The sequence below is a fragment of the Apus apus genome, chromosome 23 (genome assembly GCF_020740795.1).
Source record: "Apus apus isolate bApuApu2 chromosome 23, bApuApu2.pri.cur, whole genome shotgun sequence".
Classification (NCBI taxonomy): Eukaryota; Metazoa; Chordata; class Aves; order Apodiformes; family Apodidae; genus Apus; species Apus apus.
The window spans coordinates 4,726,631-4,745,651 of record NC_067304.1 but is presented as its reverse complement, the minus strand read 5'-3'; the positions used below and the strand labels follow the sequence as shown (position 1 = coordinate 4,745,651).

The following is a 19,021-nucleotide window of genomic DNA, read 5'->3' as shown; positions in this document are numbered from 1 at the left end:
AACTGGGTCTCCAGACTTGGAGCTTTTCCCCAAGACCTCATCCTTTCTGTGCATGTCCACACTGGAGCAGAGCTCCTGAAACAGCTGGTCCCTGCCCCACAGCAGCTGGCTGGTGCTCTGCTTTCCTCCCTCCACACACTGCATCACACCTGCAGGTTCTAAACCAGCTCTGCAGCTTGCTGTGGTCTTATCCCATCAACACCAGGACAGTTGGCTTTGCCTTTTGTTCCAGGAGCAGTGACACAGCTCGTTCTCTTTAATTCTGAAATCTCAAAGGTTTAACCTGCTGTTTGATGTAGGGCAAGGCCAGTGATAAGCCAAGTCAAGAACTTGACTCTGTCTGAGATGCTGACATCATTAGCCTGTTTGTTTAAGATGGAATTTAATCATGGGGATATTTTTCCCTCTATACTTGCCTTGTTTATTATTTTCCCTGATCACCAGCACTTTCGCTCAGCAGGGGAAATTCATTAAAGAGCTGTGATATAATTGGCTGATTCAGTCTGTCTGATGGCAGGCACCCTGCTCAGCAAGGGATAGAGCTGAGAAATAGAGCTAAGAGAGACTTCTTGGACCAGAAACTTGGGTCAGCTTATCACCCCTTAGAAGCCTGGACCTGGGCTACAAAATATTCACAAGGGAGAACCGGAAATCTAGAGCAGAGCTATAGGGCTGGGACCTGGAGAAAAGCTGGACATGCTGGGAACCTGCTCAGCAACAGAATCCGGAGGCAGGGACAAGACTTGAGCAGATTGATGTGGGAAAATGAGGGAATGAGCATTGATCAGATGAGCTTCCGACATGAGCATAGGGACTGGGAAAGAGCTCAGAACACTGCTCAGTGGTGGTCTCCACCAATCCTCCAAAAGGTAAAGCTTGTAATTGCTCTTGGAAGGGTATCTAGCTAAAAAGGAGCAGCAGGCACTGGAGTAAGCACCTGGCAATGCTGGCAGAGGGACATGTCTTCTCCTTCACCCAGCTGCCCCCAGGACAGGGTCTCTCCCAAGGCAGAGTGGGTGCAGATCGGAGCTGGGAATCAGAACACACCATTGCTGGAGCTGTCCTACCACAAACTGCACTTGATTGTCCCAGTGATCACCAACATGTCCACTGCATGAGTGGGGTTGATGACCTCCCTTTCTAAAGCCATTAGCTCCTGTTTGCATAATGATCCTGTTGACCTAAATTCTCCCAAAAGTGTCTGCTGCCTGCATCATACTTTCCTTCCAGCCTTGGGCTGCTGGGTCACTCTGCTACAGATTACTCACGTCCTCCAGCCCCCACTGAAGGTAACTGGTTATCAGTGAGGACTCACACCAGTCCTGGAGATGGGCATTTTGCTCATCCTGGCTCCACTCAACTGGGTGTCAAGGTGTGCACTGGCTTCAGCTGCACTCACAGTGCCAAAAGAGGAGAGTGGAGGATGTGCTACACTCAAATCACTCTGTGAGCTCTCAGCAACCTGGATGTTGTTACTTGATTTGTTCTCCTGCCTGAATCACCTGCTTTTTCCACCCCCTCTTCTACTCCTGTGTTGGGCAATGACCCACTTAGATACACGCCATGCCACAAATAGTTACCAAGATCCTTGGTTTATATCTGACCACTTCCTCCCTCCACCCCCAGTCTCTTTGTAATGATTCTCCCCTCTTCCCAGGCACAGCAACATAAAGGTTCGCTGGAGTTCATCGTCTTGCTTTGGTGAGACCCAGATACTGGGCAGGACTCGTCCATCTGGATGCTTTGGCATCTTCATCACTCAACTGCCTTAGCAATAGGCATCCTTCTGCACAGCACTTCCTAGAATGAAACAAGGGCTTCTCCACAGCCTCACATGGCAAGTGAGAAAGAGGAAGGCTGCTGAAGGCAACTGGGACCACTTGGTGTGCAGGACACCTTGGGTGGCAACTGCCTCTCATCACCTTGCCAGTACCCACCAAACTGTGCCAGGGCTGCTCAGCCTTGCCCAGCCTTGCCAACCTCAGCAGCAGATGGTGAAACTGAGGCATGAGAAAGGTCAAGTGACTTGCCTGAAGCAAAAAGGCAGTCCTGGCAGATCTGAGATTAACACCCATGCTCATCTGCCAGGCAATCCAGGACACACTCCCATCCCCTTCACACGGCATCCCTCATTAGCATCACCTCCAAAGAGATGGTAAAACCTCCCTGGCCAGGGAGCAGCAGCCCCCAGTGCTGGGAGAAGCCACTCCCAGGACCTGCCTCTGCGCCACAGGGAAACTATTTAGGGTGGAGATGTTCGGGGACGGCTCCCAGACGCTGGAGGTGTCCGGTCTGTTATACTGCAGGTGGGGCCAGCTCCAGTCACATTCTTGGCTTTGCTTTTTCTTATCCTTTTTTTTTTTTTTCTTTTCTGGGAAAAAAAAAAACCCTAAATGATCCAGAGATGAGCCACACCAGGCCTCGCTATGTCATCGAACGTCCCGCGTACTCGGTCAGCCTCTTCGATGAAGAGTTTGAGAAGAAAAACAGAAGTTACCCAGTTGGAGAAAAGTTGAAAAGCCTTTTCAGGTAACACAGAACGTTATAGCTGGGGCAAACGTAAAGCAGACTTGGTCTGGAATGGGGATGTAATTCAGACCTGGGGATAAAGTTCCCATTTTTAGCCTGGGAAACCTTCTTGCTGATCTTTAGGGCTCTGATGGGTGAAAGGCACAGGAGGAATGCAAATTGTGCTGCAGCAAGTGAAACTGGTTGCTCTTTTCAGTGCCTTAGCTCTTGGGCTGTGAGGCAAATAAGTGGACCACTTTGCACTAAGTGCATTTGGGATTTGGGGTTCTGCTTTCCAAGGATTTTTTGATAGTGAAAAAGGTACAGTTGGTGTTGATGGGGTGGGTGTGTGGGTTATTTCTTTATGCTGTCCTTGAGATTTCCTTTTATCAACCCTCTGATAAAAAACAGTGCTGGTTTTCCTTAAAGAAAGATTCGTAATCGTGCAAATACAGATTGATAAGCCTGTTGATTACTGTCTTGGAAATCTAGCTCCTTTCCTTGGAAAAAGGAAGGCAGTAATACAGGAAAGGGTGGTGGATCACTGGCACGGGTTGCCTAGAGAGGTGGTGGGGGCCCCATCCCTGGAGATATTCAAGGTCAGGCTGGATGGGGCTCTGAGCAACCTGGTCCAGTGTGAGATGTCCCTGCTTATTGTAGGGGGGTTGGACTAGGTGACCTTTAGAGGTCCTTTCCAACCCAAGAGATTCTATGATTCTATGATAAAGAGAAAATATACATGTTAGCAGGCAGAGATGTGAAATATTTAATGTGTCAACCTAGAAGCAATCTTCTTCTTTCAGACACACTTCAGATTTTTTTTGGCCAAGCACCTGAAAAAGTTCATCTTTGGCCCTGTGCAACTTCCACTTGGATCTCTGAGCTGTGTTTCCTTCCTACAGCTCACCTATCCCCTGTCTGAAGGGTATAAAGATACAGGGGAGGTAAATCTTTCCCTCTGTGCAGGATCTCTTTCCAGCTGTGGCAGCCCTGGGGACCTCCCACCGAGCCAGCACGGTCCCCACAATAATTCTCCACAATGTGCAGAGCTTGCTAACTGCAACAGCCTTGTGCTTGCAGGGCAAGGCTGTGCACCAAACACTGGGCTCAGGATGTGGTGTGGGAGAGAGGCTGAGACATTCCTAGGAAGATCCTTGCTCCCTTGCTCACTTCCCAGCTCACCTGCTTCCTTCCTTCTTTCCTTATTTGCCTTTTTTTTTTTTTTTTTCTCAACCTCCTCTAGATGTTCAGCTTCCAGATTCAAACTCGTCGTCTTCAGCCTGTTCCCAATACTCGTGTGGCTTCCCAAGTATAAAATTAAGGAGTACATGTTGCCTGATGTTCTCGGCGGGCTCAGTGCAGGGACAATTCAAGTGCCTCAAGGTGAGATGTGATGATATTCTGGGTCACTTTGCCAGCTCCAGTAAAGGTCTGCAGGTGACAGCTGAAGTCCAGTCTGGGGGGTTTAGTGACCTTTCCTGCTGACATGTATAAACCCGAGCTCTACCTGCAATTCCCTGCCCAAAGCACAGCAGTCTGTGCTGGCCACAGAGCCGTTCTGGAGCTAATGTGAGTGTCAGCAGGGGAGGGGACAGATACCAGTTGCACAGACCTGGGTGACCTGCCCATTTCCCTTGTTTTTTCCAGGAATGGCCTTTGCCCTGCTGGCCAACCTGCCTCCTGTCAACGGGCTCTACTCCTCCTTCTTCCCCTTGGTGACATATCTCTTCCTCGGTGGTATCCATCAGATGGTGCCAGGTAAGAGTCTGCAGAGCAATTGTCTGCACCAGGCAGATACTGGCTGGGAATACTCAGTGTGTCCCTGAATAGAGATGTTTGGGATGTTTGGTCCACCAGGGGTTTACAGGATTCCTGATCCTGGCTGCACAGCAGGATCTCACCCCAGTGAACTGCTGCCATGTCCCGCCGCAGGGTGGCTGTGGTGACAGGCTGGGTGACCCTGCCTGGACAGCCTAACCCAGCCAAGTGCCTTTCAGGACAGGATGCTCTCTAGAGAACACTACTGACATCAGTGTGTTGTGCTGTAGGGACTTTTGCAGTCATCAGCATTATTGTTGGCAACGTCTGCAATGAGCTGGCTCCAGAGTCAGACTTCCAGTACTTCAACCACACGACTAATGAGACCAGCGTGAACACCACAGCCCTGGAAGCAGCCAGGCTGGAAATCTCTGCCACATTAGCCTGCCTGACAGCCATCATACAGGTAAGGGCTGGCTGCACCACATCTGCTGTGTCCTCTGGCCAGAGCTGACCTGCTCAGAGTCAGCTGAGCTCTCCCTAAAGCAGAGGTGGTGGCAGCAGATGCTAGAAGAGGCCCCACTTCTCAGTGGGTGACGCCTCGTAGAGGTTTTTGGTGGGATCCTCCCCAGCTGCAGCCTTGGTGTGAAATTCTCCCAACGGCCTGGCCAAGGGGGAGGCCAGCCCCTGGGGCAGGGTGACAGCCAGTGGTGACACCCCAGCACACTGCAGCTCCCCTCTCCCCACCCCTGCTCCAGGACACTCTGCTCAGCCCAGCCCGTGGCTGCGTGGGAGGGACGTGTCCTCTCCCAAAGCGGAGCCGCCTGCCCCACACGGGCAGACTTGGGCTCTGCTCCTCACCCTTCCAGGCTGTCAAGCTTCTAATAAGGCCTTGTTTGTCCTCCCCTAGCTCTGCCTGGGATTCCTACAGTTTGGCTTTGTTGCTATCTACCTCTCAGAGTCTTTCATCAGGGGCTTCATGACAGCAGCAGGGCTGCAGATCCTCATCTCCGTGCTCAAGTACGTCTTCGGCTTGACAGTCCCGTCTTACACCGGGCCCTTAGCTATCGTCTACGTAAGTGGGTGCTCTGGGCAGGGCCCTTCCTGCACGTCCTCCCCCAGGGACCACCACACTGCAGGCATTGCTGCCACCCACGCGAGGGAAAGGGGGTGCTCAGAGAGAAGGAGAGAGTGGAGGGAGGGGGAACACGGCTGCCTGCACCATGCCCAGCCCAGCCCAGCGAGGCTGCTGCCATTGTGCTTCCTCTACAGTATTAGCTGAGCCCTGTCTGATAGTTTCTCATCAGAAATAACAAAATGGGGCTGGGATTTGGGGACAATATCAACTGTGTTGCTGTACAGCAGGAGTCTTGCACAACTGTTAGCAACAGAAACTTCTCCTCTGAGTAGGTTTACCCATTTCTGAGCTTTTCTGCATCTTCCTTGGGTGCATCCTCCTCTGATGCAGCTAGAACTGCACTTAACTGGGCAGCCCAGCCCCAGGGCTGGTGGCTGATCTCAGCAGCAGGGTTTCTAGCCCTTTTCTCACCCTACAGAGCCCTCATCATATCTCAGGATGTTTGCAGTCAGTTATGGTAATGAGCGTTCTCCATTGTGCTGTCCACATTGTCTAGAATCTCTGTTCCCCCATGACACCTTCTCCTCTTCTCTCCCCTTTAGACGTTCATTGACATTTGTAAAGGTCTGCCCAAGACCAACGTGGCCTCCCTGGTCTATGCCTTGGTCAGTGCTGTGCTCCTGATCATTGTCAAGGAGCTCAACCTAAAGTACATGAAAAAGATCCGCCTGCCCATCCCCATGGAGATCATCATTGTAAGTGATGCACAGGCTGTCCCTCAGACCCCCCAGGAGACAATCCCTCCCCTCACAGCCCTGGGACACCCACTTCTGCTCACAGAGGGCCCATCATGTAAAGCATCTACACAGTCAGCACAATGTGACCCACACACAGCCTGAGGTCACAAACTGGGCCATCCTCATGGAGATACCTCTGACTCCCACCTCATCCCTGTGAGACTGCACCTGCATCCTGGTGATGCTGAGGATGAGGAATATAACTCATCCTGGGAAGGGTCTCTCCTTTCCTAGCCCAAATTTGATATGTAACTTTCTACTGTCAGCCCCAGGAGCCGGGCAAGCTTAGTTCTTCTGAGCAAGCTCGTGCTCCTCCTGCTTACTGCTCTCCTTCTCTGTACCTTCAGGTGATAGTTGCAACTGCCATCTCTGGCAGTTTCGACATGCCCGAGAAGTACGGCATGCCCGTTGTCGGGAAGATCAGCATGGGGTAAGTGCATGTGCAGCTCTGACTCAACTTCCAGATATTCTTCCTTCCTCCTGCTCCTCCTGCAGCCTGGAAAACACCTCACTCTTCCCTGCTGTATGACAGTCCCCTTCCAGGGCTGTCAGGCAGCACTGCTGCGCCCTGTTACACAACCACCACCATCCACTCAAGCTCTCCACCACACAGACAGGGATTATGTCATTCCTGAGCACCCAAGCTCCTCACCCACTTCACCAGCTTCTGGACACCCGTGTCACAACTGCTTCTCACCTCCACTCTGAATGCAGGTTCCCCACGCCAACCCTGCCCCTGGTGAACAAGTGGAAGGACATGATTGGCACGGCTTTCTCACTCGCCATCGTGGGCTACGTGATCAACTTGGCCATGGGGAGGACACTGGCAGCCAGGCATGGCTACGACGTGGACCCCAACCAGGTAATGCTTGGTCTGGAAGGACATGGTCAAGGACTGTTCCCTTTGCTCTCAGGCGTGAAAGGAAAACCTCACGGCGTGACTGGGAAATGTGCTCTGCTGAAAGCAGACGTGCTGCTCCCAGGCATGCAGGCTGACGGGGCAGCTTGCCATGTGGGGTTGAAAGGACATGGCAGATCCACCTCCTGTGGACTGGAGAGAGCCTGTGAAAGGGAAGAAAGCCTCAGGTTGAGCTCTCTGCTTTGCTCTCCCTGCAGACTTGAGGATGCAGCCCTGAGTGCTGGCACAGACAGCATTTTTGCAGGTTGCTGGAACACAATGAGGCACATGTCTTTCTCACTGAGCAGAGAAAGACCTGGATTCCTGGTGTGTCACCTAGATACTGTGAGAGGCAGGACATTAAATAATCCTCTTTTGTCATCACTGGCACGGTGGCAGCTTTCAATAACAGCCACACATACCACATGAAGCCCTGCCCTTAGTGTGTCAACAGATGACAACATGTTTATGTGGAATTGTGCTTCCAGGTTTCCCTGCTACACTGAAGCCCATCCCAGCTCTTTCTGGAAGGAAAGGGTCTGGGACACACTGCTGAGAGCCCATGTCCCTTTCGTGGTTACACAAACCCCAGACCCCGGCACCTGCTCTCCTTCCTGGCAGCTCACAAACAGTGGTGGAGCAGGGTGGCCAGCTGTCCTTTCTGATGACAACATTCCCCCATCTCCACAGGAAATGTTGGCCTTGGGCTGCAGCAATTTTTTTGGATCCTTCTTCAAAATCCACGTGATCTGCTGTGCTCTCTCCGTCACTCTGGCTGTGGATGGGGCAGGAGCAAAATCACAAGTCAGTATCTACTCCTCCTCTCTTTCCTACACAACCCCACTTGACCACAAGCCCCTGTAGCTGCTGCATGATGCCAGCCTGACACCCCTGCTGTAGGCCTGGGGAAGCTCTGCATACAAGTGCTTCATGTTGCTGTTGTTAAAGCAGAACTTCTTCCCTCCCCAACACTGTTTTGTTTCCTGGATGGTTTTTTGGATTGGTCACAGATGTAGGGCTGTAAATCTGCATTCCCAGTCTGGCTCCTCTGACTGAGCAGAGCTTCCACTTGAAGGAATTTTGGGGTTATCTGTGAGATCTGCAAAATGCTAGCCTGTTTCTCCGAGGCAATTGTCCGCTCCCATAAAATACTGCAGTGACCACTTGTGCTGATGGCCGCAGCAGCAGGAAAGACCCAGGGGGCATTTAGGAAGACCCTGGTGTTTGCTGAAGTGATTTCTCTCTTTTTTGCAGGTGGCAAGTTTCTTTGTGGCCTTGGTGGTTATGGTGACCATGCTGGCTCTGGGGATCTACCTCGAACCTCTTCCAAAGGTAACAAAAACATCTGTGCAAACAGCAGGGTTGTTGCGCCACATCCTCCACACACCCAAGCCCGGGAACAGCCTGGCTCCTGATGAAACCACTGCACAGCACCGGGTGCTCCTGGCCTGGGGTCCTGTCTGCACTCGGTCTCTGGAAGCAGGAATAGTCTAAATTATCACGTTCAGGTTCAAGTGAGATCTTTGCAAGTGCCACCCTTCTGGTAACGGGACCAGGGAAGGCAGACACTGCAGAAGCATCTGCTACAAAACTTGGCACATCCACACCCCAGCTGATGGGATCCCCTCTCCTCCACAGTCTGTCCTGGGAGCCCTCATCGCTGTGAACCTGAAAAACTCCCTCAAGCAGCTGGCTGATCCCTTCTACCTGTGGAAGAAGAGCAAGCTGGACTGTGTGAGTGCCTGGGGATGGGGGGAGGCAGCTCAGCCAGGCAGGGGCAGGACGAGCAGGATTTGGGGGGCAGGAGGGCAGTGTGAGTCCTCTGCAGAAGGTGGGGTTTGCTTTCTTGGTGTGGTCAAGCTTCCAAGCCCTCACCAATGAGGTCCAGAGCAGCAGTGGAGCCTGTCCTGCCCAGCTGAGCACTCTCATGCTTAGTGCACATAACAGAGAGGCCTGAACTATTACCTGCTCTGTTTAAATGCCAATCAACTGCGGGAGCCTGTTTGCCCAGAACTAGCCAAACCGGCCCTGCTCAATATCTAAGAGTCATGACTTAAAAACTCACACAATAGCCCTCCAGGGTGAGGAGAGCCCTTCACAGTGATAAGGACTCCAGGCACTGGTTGATGTATAAACCCAGGCAGGGGGTGCGGGGGAGTGAGAACGGAATTTGGAAATGTCTGACATAAAAAGACAGTGTTTGAACAGGACTCCCACGGCTGAGTGGTGTGTGTGGACACTGAGCCAATATCCTGTCAGGGCCCAACAATCTGCCTTATCGCAGAAATCAGGAGTCCAAGGGGGCTGACCTGAGTCATCAAGAGCTTTCCCAAAATACTCTTCAAACAGGTCTGGCAAAGAGATGGGCTAGCACTCCAGGGGTGTGATCATGATGTGAAGGCATAATTTGCCATAGGGCACGAGTGACAAAATAAATGGTCCATAGTTAGGACTGAGCCCAGAGACTGACCAGGCTGGGGACATGTGAGGTCTGAGCTGACACTGTTATGCAGGCAAGAACCAGCAGAGAGGGAAAGACACCTTTGGGAAGGTGTGATCACTTGTCAGGAATTGTTCGTGGCAATTTGAACACATCTCTGAATGGGCTCTGCTGGTGCCTGATGGGTAGGATGGAAGGTCTGGGTCAGCTCTGGCAGTTCATGTGAGGGCAGGTGAAGTTGCTGCCCAATATCAGCTTGCAGAAGGGGGCACAGGCTGGTCCTGTGGGGTCCACAGCCCCAAGTCCAGGCAGACACATGAGCAGACAGTGGACTGAGAAGAGATACATGGTGCTGCCCAGGGAACGCCCTGCCAGAGTGTCACTGCCAGAAGTGGTCACCACAGCAGAGGGGGGTGGCTGTCAGTCACCTCTTGGGTTTGCCCCATGTGAATAATCTGTCCCCCATGGGCACCCTTTGACCATCTGGGCTGTTCCCACTGAGCTGCTGGAACAACACTGCAACGTCCAAGCGCAGGGAGCATGGGGACCAGGCAGATACCAATGGAGTGAACTGCATTCCCCTGACCTTAATCTCCCTGGAATTTGAACTGGATTCAGTGTCCTGTCCCAAAATGGGGAACACCATTCCTGAGTGATGTCAGACCATCGGTGTCATTACCTCAAATCTGGTTGAGTTCCAGCACTAACTGCAGGGATCATTCAACAGATCCAGCCTGGTGTGAAGCCCTTACTTATCATTTATGTGCACCAGGCACACAAATTAAGATGCTGAAGTCATCAAAGTTACCCTGGTTTGTCCAAGGTCAAAGTTAGGTTTTATTAGTCTTGACAATGGGATTATAATAACCTGGTAATGATTCTCAGAGGGCATGTTTATATGCTTAGGCAGGACTAATTTCATCTGGAGGGAGATGCTCGAGTGCTAATACCTAAAAATGACGAATGGCAGAGCTCAGAGCTGAGAGGTGGAGCAGGCTCCTATGCTCTGTCATACTTTGTCATCAAATCTGCTCAGTGTTCAGGGCATTTATAGGAGGTGCTCAGGTGGTTTTCAGATAGAGGCTGATTCCATCTGAAATGCTCTGAGTGACAGCAGAGCTTTCCTGGGGCTGGGAGCAGTCACTGAGCAGCAGCTGGTCTGATCTGCAGGAGCCTTTTCTTGCCTAGATGGGCAGATCCCGTTGGAAGGCAACGAGCGGTGTGGGTGCTCGTGCAGCTGTGACCTGCCTGCTTTTATGGCTCAACAACTGGGGCTGCTGGCAAATGTCCCAGCAGTGATGCTTCACCCGAAAGCATCCAATAACCTGTATCATTAGAATAGCTGCACAATTCAAGCCTTGGTCTCTTGATGCTCAGCTGTGCAGTTCTCTGGGTCCAGAACAGAGCCACCTTCCACCCCTCACTGTGCTCCAGCCCGTGGTGGAGCAGGATGACCTGCCATGCTCTTCTCTTTCTGCAGTTGGTCTGGCTGGTGAGCTTCCTGTCTGCTTTCTTCCTGAGCCTTCCCTACGGAGTGGCCGTGGGTGTGGGATTTTCCGTGCTGGTCGTGGTTTTCCATACCCAGTTGTAAGTACAAAAAACCAAAAGAGAAAGAAAACCCCCCAGTTGCAGGATAAACGACAGATGATTTTTATAAGCGACCTCTGGCCCGTGTGTGGAAGGAACGTGTGGCAGGAGCCTGGGGGAGTGCAGGTGTCCTCCCTGGGCCCTGGAATGTGCACACAGGAATGGCAGGCGCTAATTTACTGCCTGCATTCCCACTCCTGCACACGGGGAGCCATCTGCACATCCCAAGGCAGGGGGAAGTCTGAAGGTATTTACTTCAGCACTAAAAGCTACTTGCACAGCTCCCAGCAGAAAATCCTGCTCATAAAGAGCCTTGTATAAGTGCAGAGACTGGTGGGAAATTCACACATCATTTTTAATCCATCAAAGCCCTTTATTAATATTTCCCAGTCTGGGATCTCAAACTGCTGACTCTTTTTTTTTTTTGCCCTGTAGACTCTGCAGGGATAAAATCCAAGTGTTTTCATAAAGCAAATGTTCAAATCCTGGTATGGAATGTGAAGCAAAGCAGTTTGCTTCCCCTGCAACTTTTACTCTAATTCTGGTCACCTCTTTTCTTCTAGCCGTAATGGCTCTGCCCTGGGCCAGGTAACTTCAACTGACATCTACAAGAACCCTAAAGCCTACAACAAGGTAAGGAGAAGCTGAAGCGCCCTCCGAGAAAATGCTGTTCTTTGCAAATGGTTCCCAGTGTGATTGGGAAGCTCAAGTCCACGCTTCTGTCTCAGGGAGGCTGTTTGTTGCTTTGTTCAGGGGTGGCAGGAGAGCTGCTGTTCAGTCTGACCTTCCCAGAGATCTACTGCCCAAGCTCCCAGCCACCCCACACAGTCCCTGTCACCCCTGGTTTGAGCTCTGGTCTCTGTTGCAGGTACATGAACTTAATGGGATTAAAATCGTCACCTACTGCTCACCACTGTATTTTGCCAACTCAGAGATATTCCGCCAGAAAATCATAGCCAAGGTGAGCCCTGCCCTGAGGAATTCCTGCTTGCAGCCAGTCCCCAGCGGCCCCTGCTCTCTCCTGTATTGCCATATAGAGATAACTCATCCTAGGACGATCATGAAAGATGGTCACATTTATCCTCTCCTCTCCCATCCTTTTCTCCCTGTTCTTCTGGAGTGTTTGTAGATCTCATTTGAGAGGTTATGCCTGAATCCCGGCAGGTTTCCTCCTCCAAGCTCTGCCAAAGCGGAGTCACCCTGCAGGCACTCTGACTTACTGGAGATGTTGCTGTTTGGTTGCCACCAGGATCACCCCACTCCAGCTGGGAAACAGCAGGAAAGAAATAGCAGCCCCTGTTGTTCTGGGGCTCAACAGACTTTTTCAAAGTCTCTCTCTCTCTTTTCCACAGACCGGGGTGGATCCTGGCAAAGTCTACTTAGCCAGGAAGAAATACATGAAACGGCAGAAGGGGACAGCACAGCCACCAACACAGCTGCCAAAATTCTTATTGAGGCAGAACAAGGTAACTCAGTTTGGGTTCCTGTGCTGAGTCAGGCTCCAAGTCCCCATCAAACAGATTCTCTTCACATAGAATTTCCTGCACTGATTTCCTAGCCACACTGACCACCTCTTGCCTTCCTTTCCTTCCCAATCAGAGCTCCAGTCCCTTCCAATAGCCAAAACCTTAAGATGCAGGAGAACTGGAAATGGCTGGAGGCAAGAAAGCCATAAAGAATGGAAACATGGTGCACAATTTTCTAAGAACTGGTCTTGCCTTCTCTCTCTCAGGATGCATCTCTGTCAGCATTTCCATTCAAAAGTGCCCTTTTGAAGCACATTTCCCAGTCATTCCAGCTTTGTTTGGTTTGCATTGCTGAGCAGTCTTGAAGCAGGTGAACAGGGATCATTCCAAATGGACCTAACATACTCCAACCCCAAGGGACATCCAGTCCAGCACCAGGCTGGAGTTAATCCAGATTAGAACACTTTGTGCCTCTGAATCCTTCAGGTGCACTCACACGTCAGGATCTTAGCTTGTGCTGACATCTCTGCCCTGCCCTGACTCTACATTTCTGCTTTGCTGTAGACCTTGTCTTTGCAAGAGCTCCAGAAAGACTTTGAAAGCACCTCTCCAACAGATACCAACAACAACCAGACGACTGCAAATGGTGCCAGCATCTCCTACGTCACATTCCGTCCACCTGCCAACGGTGCTGGGCACGTGCACAGCCCCAGCCAGCTGGGCAGCACCACCACTCTGCAGGGAAGCACCTTCAGTGTCCTGTCTACAGCAGGTGTTGACCCTGTGATAACAGCACCACCCTACATCAGCTTCCACACTATCATCCTGGACATGAGTGGAGTGTGTTTTGTTGACCTCATGGGCACAAAGGCACTGGGCAAGGTTAGTTCTCTGCTACAAGCCTGGCCAAGGTACATATCACCCAGGTACCTTCTACCTTCCTGGGCAGCTCAGATAAAGATGTTTACACTCCTCAGTAGGTTTGTGTGGCTTTCTCCTTCAGCATCCCCAGGACACGTGTAAAGCCCTGGATAAAAGACTTGATATCTAAACACAAAGCTGGAGCAGCAGGGTTATTCATCCTCTCTCTCTCCCCTCTCATCCCTTCTAGTTGTGTTCCAGTTATCAGAAGATTGGGATTCAGGTGTTCCTGGCAAATGTGCATGGTAAGTATCCACGAAGAACACCTTTCCATGTGATCTTCCCTCATTTAGGTGCTCCTAACAGACAGACCTTTTTGTGTTCTTTGTGCAAACTGTGCGAGCTGTCAGCCTTTTGTTAGACCAAGCCAGAACAGATGAAAGAAGAGAACAGAAGAAAGGAAGGAAGGAAAAACACTGTTGTCTGTGTGTGAAATAGGTCCTTTTGTTTCAGAAGTGATATGACTGGAACATCTCCACATTTGGCATGTAGAAAAATAGATCCCTACACTCTCATTTCTGCAGCAAACCTGCTTCTTCCCTCTGCATCCCAGCCTTGCCTTAGTTCAGAGGGCCACAATGAGCCACCTGCACTTTCAAAAGCACTTTGGTTTCCTTCTTCATGTGCTTTTCCTTCCTTCAGCCCAGGTGTACAATGACATTAGCACAGGTGGAGTCTTTGAGGAAGGAGGCCTGGACCGAAGTCACATCTTCTTGACCATCCATGATGCTGTTTTGTTTGCCCTGGCAAATATCAGAGAAGTTGTCCACCCACCCATCTTAGAAGAGGTAAATTTGCTTCCTAGTCCTTCCCCAGCTCACAGGGCTATTGGTTTCACGCTGTGTCAGCACAGAGTGAGAACAACAGCTCAATAAAGTTTCCTATTTATCTTGAGTAGTAAAGGTCTAAATCCAACAAAATATTTCACTTCCTAATTCTCACGTATGGGCTGAGTACCTACTGCTCAGATTGATTCCAATGGCAATTCAGAAGGGTAAATATCTTCTGCAAGCCCCCAGCTGGGAGTTGAATGTTGTCCCAGCCTGGAGAAGACAAAAGAGCTGTTTCAGCACCGTGCCCTGAGTCTGGTGTTGGCTGGAACATGAGCTGCAGACCAAAGCAGAATTTGGCCCCCAGAAATAAAGGCAAGACACACGCCCCTGTCCTTGAATGCCCCCCAGCATCCCTTGGTGGGAAGAGAAAAGGCCCAGGCAGGAATGTGGCACATCCTGAGAGCACAGAGTCAGACAGGCTGTTTCCCAAACACGGGTTGGTTTATTGCACAGTAATTGGAGTTAGAACTGGGCCAGCGTTAGCCCGTTATCTCATGAAAACAAGCCAAGTTATCTCCTATCTCAGCAGAGAGATACGTAAATGCCAGCTCCGTCAGAGGAGATAAAACAGTTGGAACAGAATTCCTTCTGTGCCCCTTCTTCCTGGGCATTTCCCTTTGAGCACGTGTGATGTTTTAAGCCTGGGTTAATAATTTTTTTTTGTCGTTCCTTTCAACCCTGCACTCTGCTAATTGGTGGATTTGATTCTTCCCGGCACAGAGGCCAAACCAGACGGAGCTCTCCATCTATGATGAGTCTGTGGATGAGAGCAGTGCAGAGTTCAAGAACCTGGAGGAGGTTAGTCCTAGTGCCAGGGGTCACTTGTTCAGCTGTGGACATCAGGTGGAAATCAGAAGTCATGGTTGGGATGGTTTAGATGGGAAGTTCCCTGTGCCACTGCCAGGCAAACTGCCAGCAACAGTAATGCTTTGAAAAGTTAGTTGCAAAAATAATTTCAAATCCCTGTTACGAGGAGCTCTGGCAGGAATCTGAAGGAGCAGGTAGGCTGGCCCATAGGGGAACCCTTTAATCTGTTCTGGGCCATGTAGCTCAGGTTCACAGTCAGACCTGTGGTCTCCACACACTGGGGTGAACTTGGAGAACCAGGTTTAGTTCCAGCCCAAATAGAAGGGTCAAGTTTTTCAGCACAGACTTTGTTAATGCTGATCTGCACCCACTGAACCCAGGTCCCTGGGAGGAGAGAGATACCTTCCAATGCCAACCTTCCCCATGCTGTCCAAGCAGAGCAACCTGCCCACAACCAGCTTTTCCCTTGTGTGGGAGGGCTGGCAAGGGCTGGGGTTTCTGGTGGCATTTCTCTGTGTGACTGGATGACTGTTGGGTTTGTGCCAGGAATCTGCACTCACCCAGTGTGCCTTTTGTGCCCTTTAGGAGATGTTTGGCAGCATGTTCCACTCAGAGACCCAGACAGCCCTGTGAGCACAGAGGGAGCGGCAGCACAAGGGCAGACCCTCCTCTCTCCCATCCCCCCGTGAGGAGCTGCACCTCTACCTGGGGATACAACAAGTTTGCAAAGCAAGAGGCCATCACACCTCTTGAACTCATAAATTCCTCCCTCCTTCCTGCTCTGCTTCTGGTATTGAGCAGTGGACTCTGGAGCAGGCAACAGAAGCCTACGGAAGCAGGAACTCAGGAAATGCCATCTCATTCATCACAGAAGAGAAGCGAGTTCGTCTGAAGGCAGGTGCCCTGGCCCAGGGGACAATTAGTCATCCTTGCCAAGTGCTCTCCTTTGTCCCACACAATCGCACCCTTCTGCCCACACTGGCATTATGTAATTTGGGCATCCCCCTTCTTTCTTTTCTTCCTTCCCCCTCCTCTCTCTTTCCCTCATGAAGTGAAATACAAGCAAACACCAAGAGCCGCTCGTGGCTTTGATTCCTGAGCGAGAGCAGCCCCTGCAAGGTGCAGCTGTGCAAGGTTAAGGCTGCTCCAAAATGTGCACTGACCTCCGGGGTGCAAACCCCCCAACCTCCCTGCCTGTCTCTGCAGCACCAGCTCTGCCCTCCCCGTGCCCCTCTTCTCTGACCCTTGCACTGCTCTCTCTGTGACCCAGCGTCCCAGAAACCACTGCCTCAGACCACTGCTGTATTTCTGTACCCAAAGACCTTGGCACTCGACCTCAGGAGAGCTACTTTCTGGATTACATATTCTTTTCTTCCTTACTAATAGGACTAGTTTGTAACGAGAAACAAGAACTCCTTTTCACTGTGTGTTACGTGCATGTGTTGTCCTACCTGCCCGGTGGGTCAAGGAGGTGTTCAGAAGACCCAGGGTCCAGTTTAAATCCCCTTTGGAGTTTTTTAGGGATCCTCCTGCTGACTGAACAGCGCTTCAGACAAGGCTCTCAGACTGTGAATGGCATGGAAGCACCCATCCCAAGGGTGCTCTGACTCTTCCCAGCTTCTTGTTGACAGGAGCAACCAAAAGATTTAGGGCAGAATATGGACGAGCGCTGTGGGGAAAGGTGTTTTTCTCCCAAATCATTTTTTATCACAAGTAGCAAATTCAGGGACAAGGAAGGAAGCCCCTTCTGCACACTTCTCATATGTCATCAATTTGTGGCAGTGAAACTGAAATTTGAGTGCATTTTATGCCTGCAATGAGGGAACAGCCCAAGTGACACCTTGTGCTATGCAGGGTTTCTGGTGAGAGGCTCTTGAATGGTCACTTGTGCAGCAAGAGAAAACTCCTGTCTAATATGTGGTATTCCCATCACTATTCCCTACTACAAGCCTGATGATTTTCCCTAAAATCCACCACAGACTGATGCTACCAGGACCATCTACCTCTCGGGCAAACAAGCCTGCCTCACTAACCCAAAGACAGACAGCTGAGATCTTAATCATTTCTAAAAATCTGACGCTCTTTTGTATTTGAGTGATGCATATACCAACTGCTACTTTAGTTCCCTTTTCTAATACCTGCCCTTCTTACCCAGCACTGATGTTGTGACAGTAATGACAAAGTGACAATACAAAGCCTGAAAAATCTAAGTGTAAGACAAGGGTTAAAGGGACCCTTCTTTCTTCAGTGCATTTCAGCCTCCAATATGGCTTTTATGAAAATAGAGTTATAAAAAATTTAAGATAAAGGCACACACTGGTATGTCTTCAGTTGCAATGAAAACAATTCCTTTTGTTTGAATTTCAAATCTTCCTACAAAGCATTTCCAGCCCTGGGACAACACACAAGAGTCAACAAGAAAAACTAAACAGGAATGGAACTGAAAATGGACAGTCTGTTATTTTTTCCATGGATGCAAACAAATAAAGAGTAATCTTAATAATGCAAGTAAATTATATTTTTAAAAGTTATTTCTATTTTATTACTCTGAGATACTAAAAATATTAGCAAGGTTTAATGTACAGCTTTGAAGTACATATACATTATTGAGCTGATCCACTGGCAGATTGCTAGAGGGCTTTCTGGAGAGACAAAGTGGGGCTTTCCTACAGCTCCCAGATGCCTCGTTTTTAAGGAAAATGAAGCTTCGTGACAACCATTACAGAAAACAACATCAGGACCATGCCAGTTTGGTGTTCTGTAACACCTCATTAACTAGGTCACCATTCCTCTACCTCAGTTTCTGATTATGTGGTGCAGGAGAGAGCAATACAACAAAAGGAGGTTAGTTTCCAAAAGGAAAAGCTCACTAACTAATGGCTATTTCTTATTTTAATCTGAGCTTTTTCAGAACTATGTATAGCTTGTTCTATAACGTAAAATCAAGAGATTAATTCTCTTAAATTGTCTTTGAGGGTGATTACTCATGGTCTTTTGTTACTGCCCGAGTGCTGCTTTTACTTGCTGGTTTGAATAAAGCAACAAAAGAAATGGGTGCAATGGAAAAAGAAACTAACCTGCAGTAGCTAATCAATATTTCTGTATCTCTGAGGTAGCATCACGTTAAATGAGGACAATTCCAATTTCCAGTTCTTCATTCAGGGTTAATTACAGGAGGCTGATTTCAGTCTCAAGGTCTGACAGGCCAAACGCAGGAAGCCTCTGAGCAACAGACCAGGTATAAAAAATAGATTGTATTTCTGAAGCTCCTACAAGGATAACGGATGGAATGTCAAGAGAGATGGCTTGAAAGTAGCAGCAGTGATGATATGCTCTGTGATCCTGATGGCCCAGGAAGAAGGACATCTCATTTCTGTAGCCACGGGTCAATTCTGGCAAAAGGTGTAACATCAGTGGGCAAATGGCATTGCTGGAGGCACGATGTGACCAGTTCAAAGTCTTAATTTCCAAGTGCCCAGGCAAGAGAATTAGAGAAGCTAAAATGGACACTGGGGTAGAAAAACTCTAATTTCCAGTGGCCCTTTACTGTTATTAAAGTAACACTGATGTTGACGTGTGATGGCTTGGAAGTCTTGACAAATGCGTGAGGTATAACCAGCTCAGAAATGTTTGTAATTTATTTAATATTGGTTTCACTCTTTTTTGGTAATAAAGAATGTGCGAACAATCATCTGCTTCTTCTGTTGAATTTGAGAGGCCTTCCATGGCAACTCCAACCCAGTATTAAGCATCTCGGCATGGGATGGTGGGATGAATCTTCTAATTCAGTACAAGATAGCTGTAAAGAAGAGAAGAACAATTTCTCCATCGTTTTATCTGGTGAAGCTAGGCAAGAAGGAATGTGCTGAAAGGCAGGCAGATCTAAACCCTGACAGGAGCGTGGCTGGCACACCCCAGGGCCCGCTCC

The 19,021-nt window shown here is 49.8% G+C and overlaps 1 protein-coding gene across 1 annotated transcript; it reads left to right on the top strand.

Moving 5' to 3' along the window:
• Positions 1 to 2,404: 2,404 nt before the first annotated feature.
• On the top strand, positions 2,405 to 15,726 carry SLC26A9 (solute carrier family 26 member 9). The gene is made up of 20 exons (XM_051639007.1): positions 2,405 to 2,529; positions 3,752 to 3,891; positions 4,156 to 4,266; positions 4,557 to 4,732; positions 5,177 to 5,341; positions 5,947 to 6,099; positions 6,489 to 6,571; positions 6,856 to 7,003; positions 7,730 to 7,843; positions 8,294 to 8,371; positions 8,678 to 8,773; positions 10,960 to 11,066; positions 11,630 to 11,699; positions 11,935 to 12,027; positions 12,419 to 12,532; positions 13,097 to 13,414; positions 13,644 to 13,698; positions 14,096 to 14,241; positions 15,007 to 15,084; positions 15,679 to 15,726. Exons 1-20 carry the CDS (start codon positions 2,405 to 2,407, stop codon positions 15,724 to 15,726), a joined length of 2,418 nt encoding a protein of 805 aa, XP_051494967.1.
• The last annotated feature ends 3,295 nt before the right edge of the window (positions 15,727 to 19,021 follow it).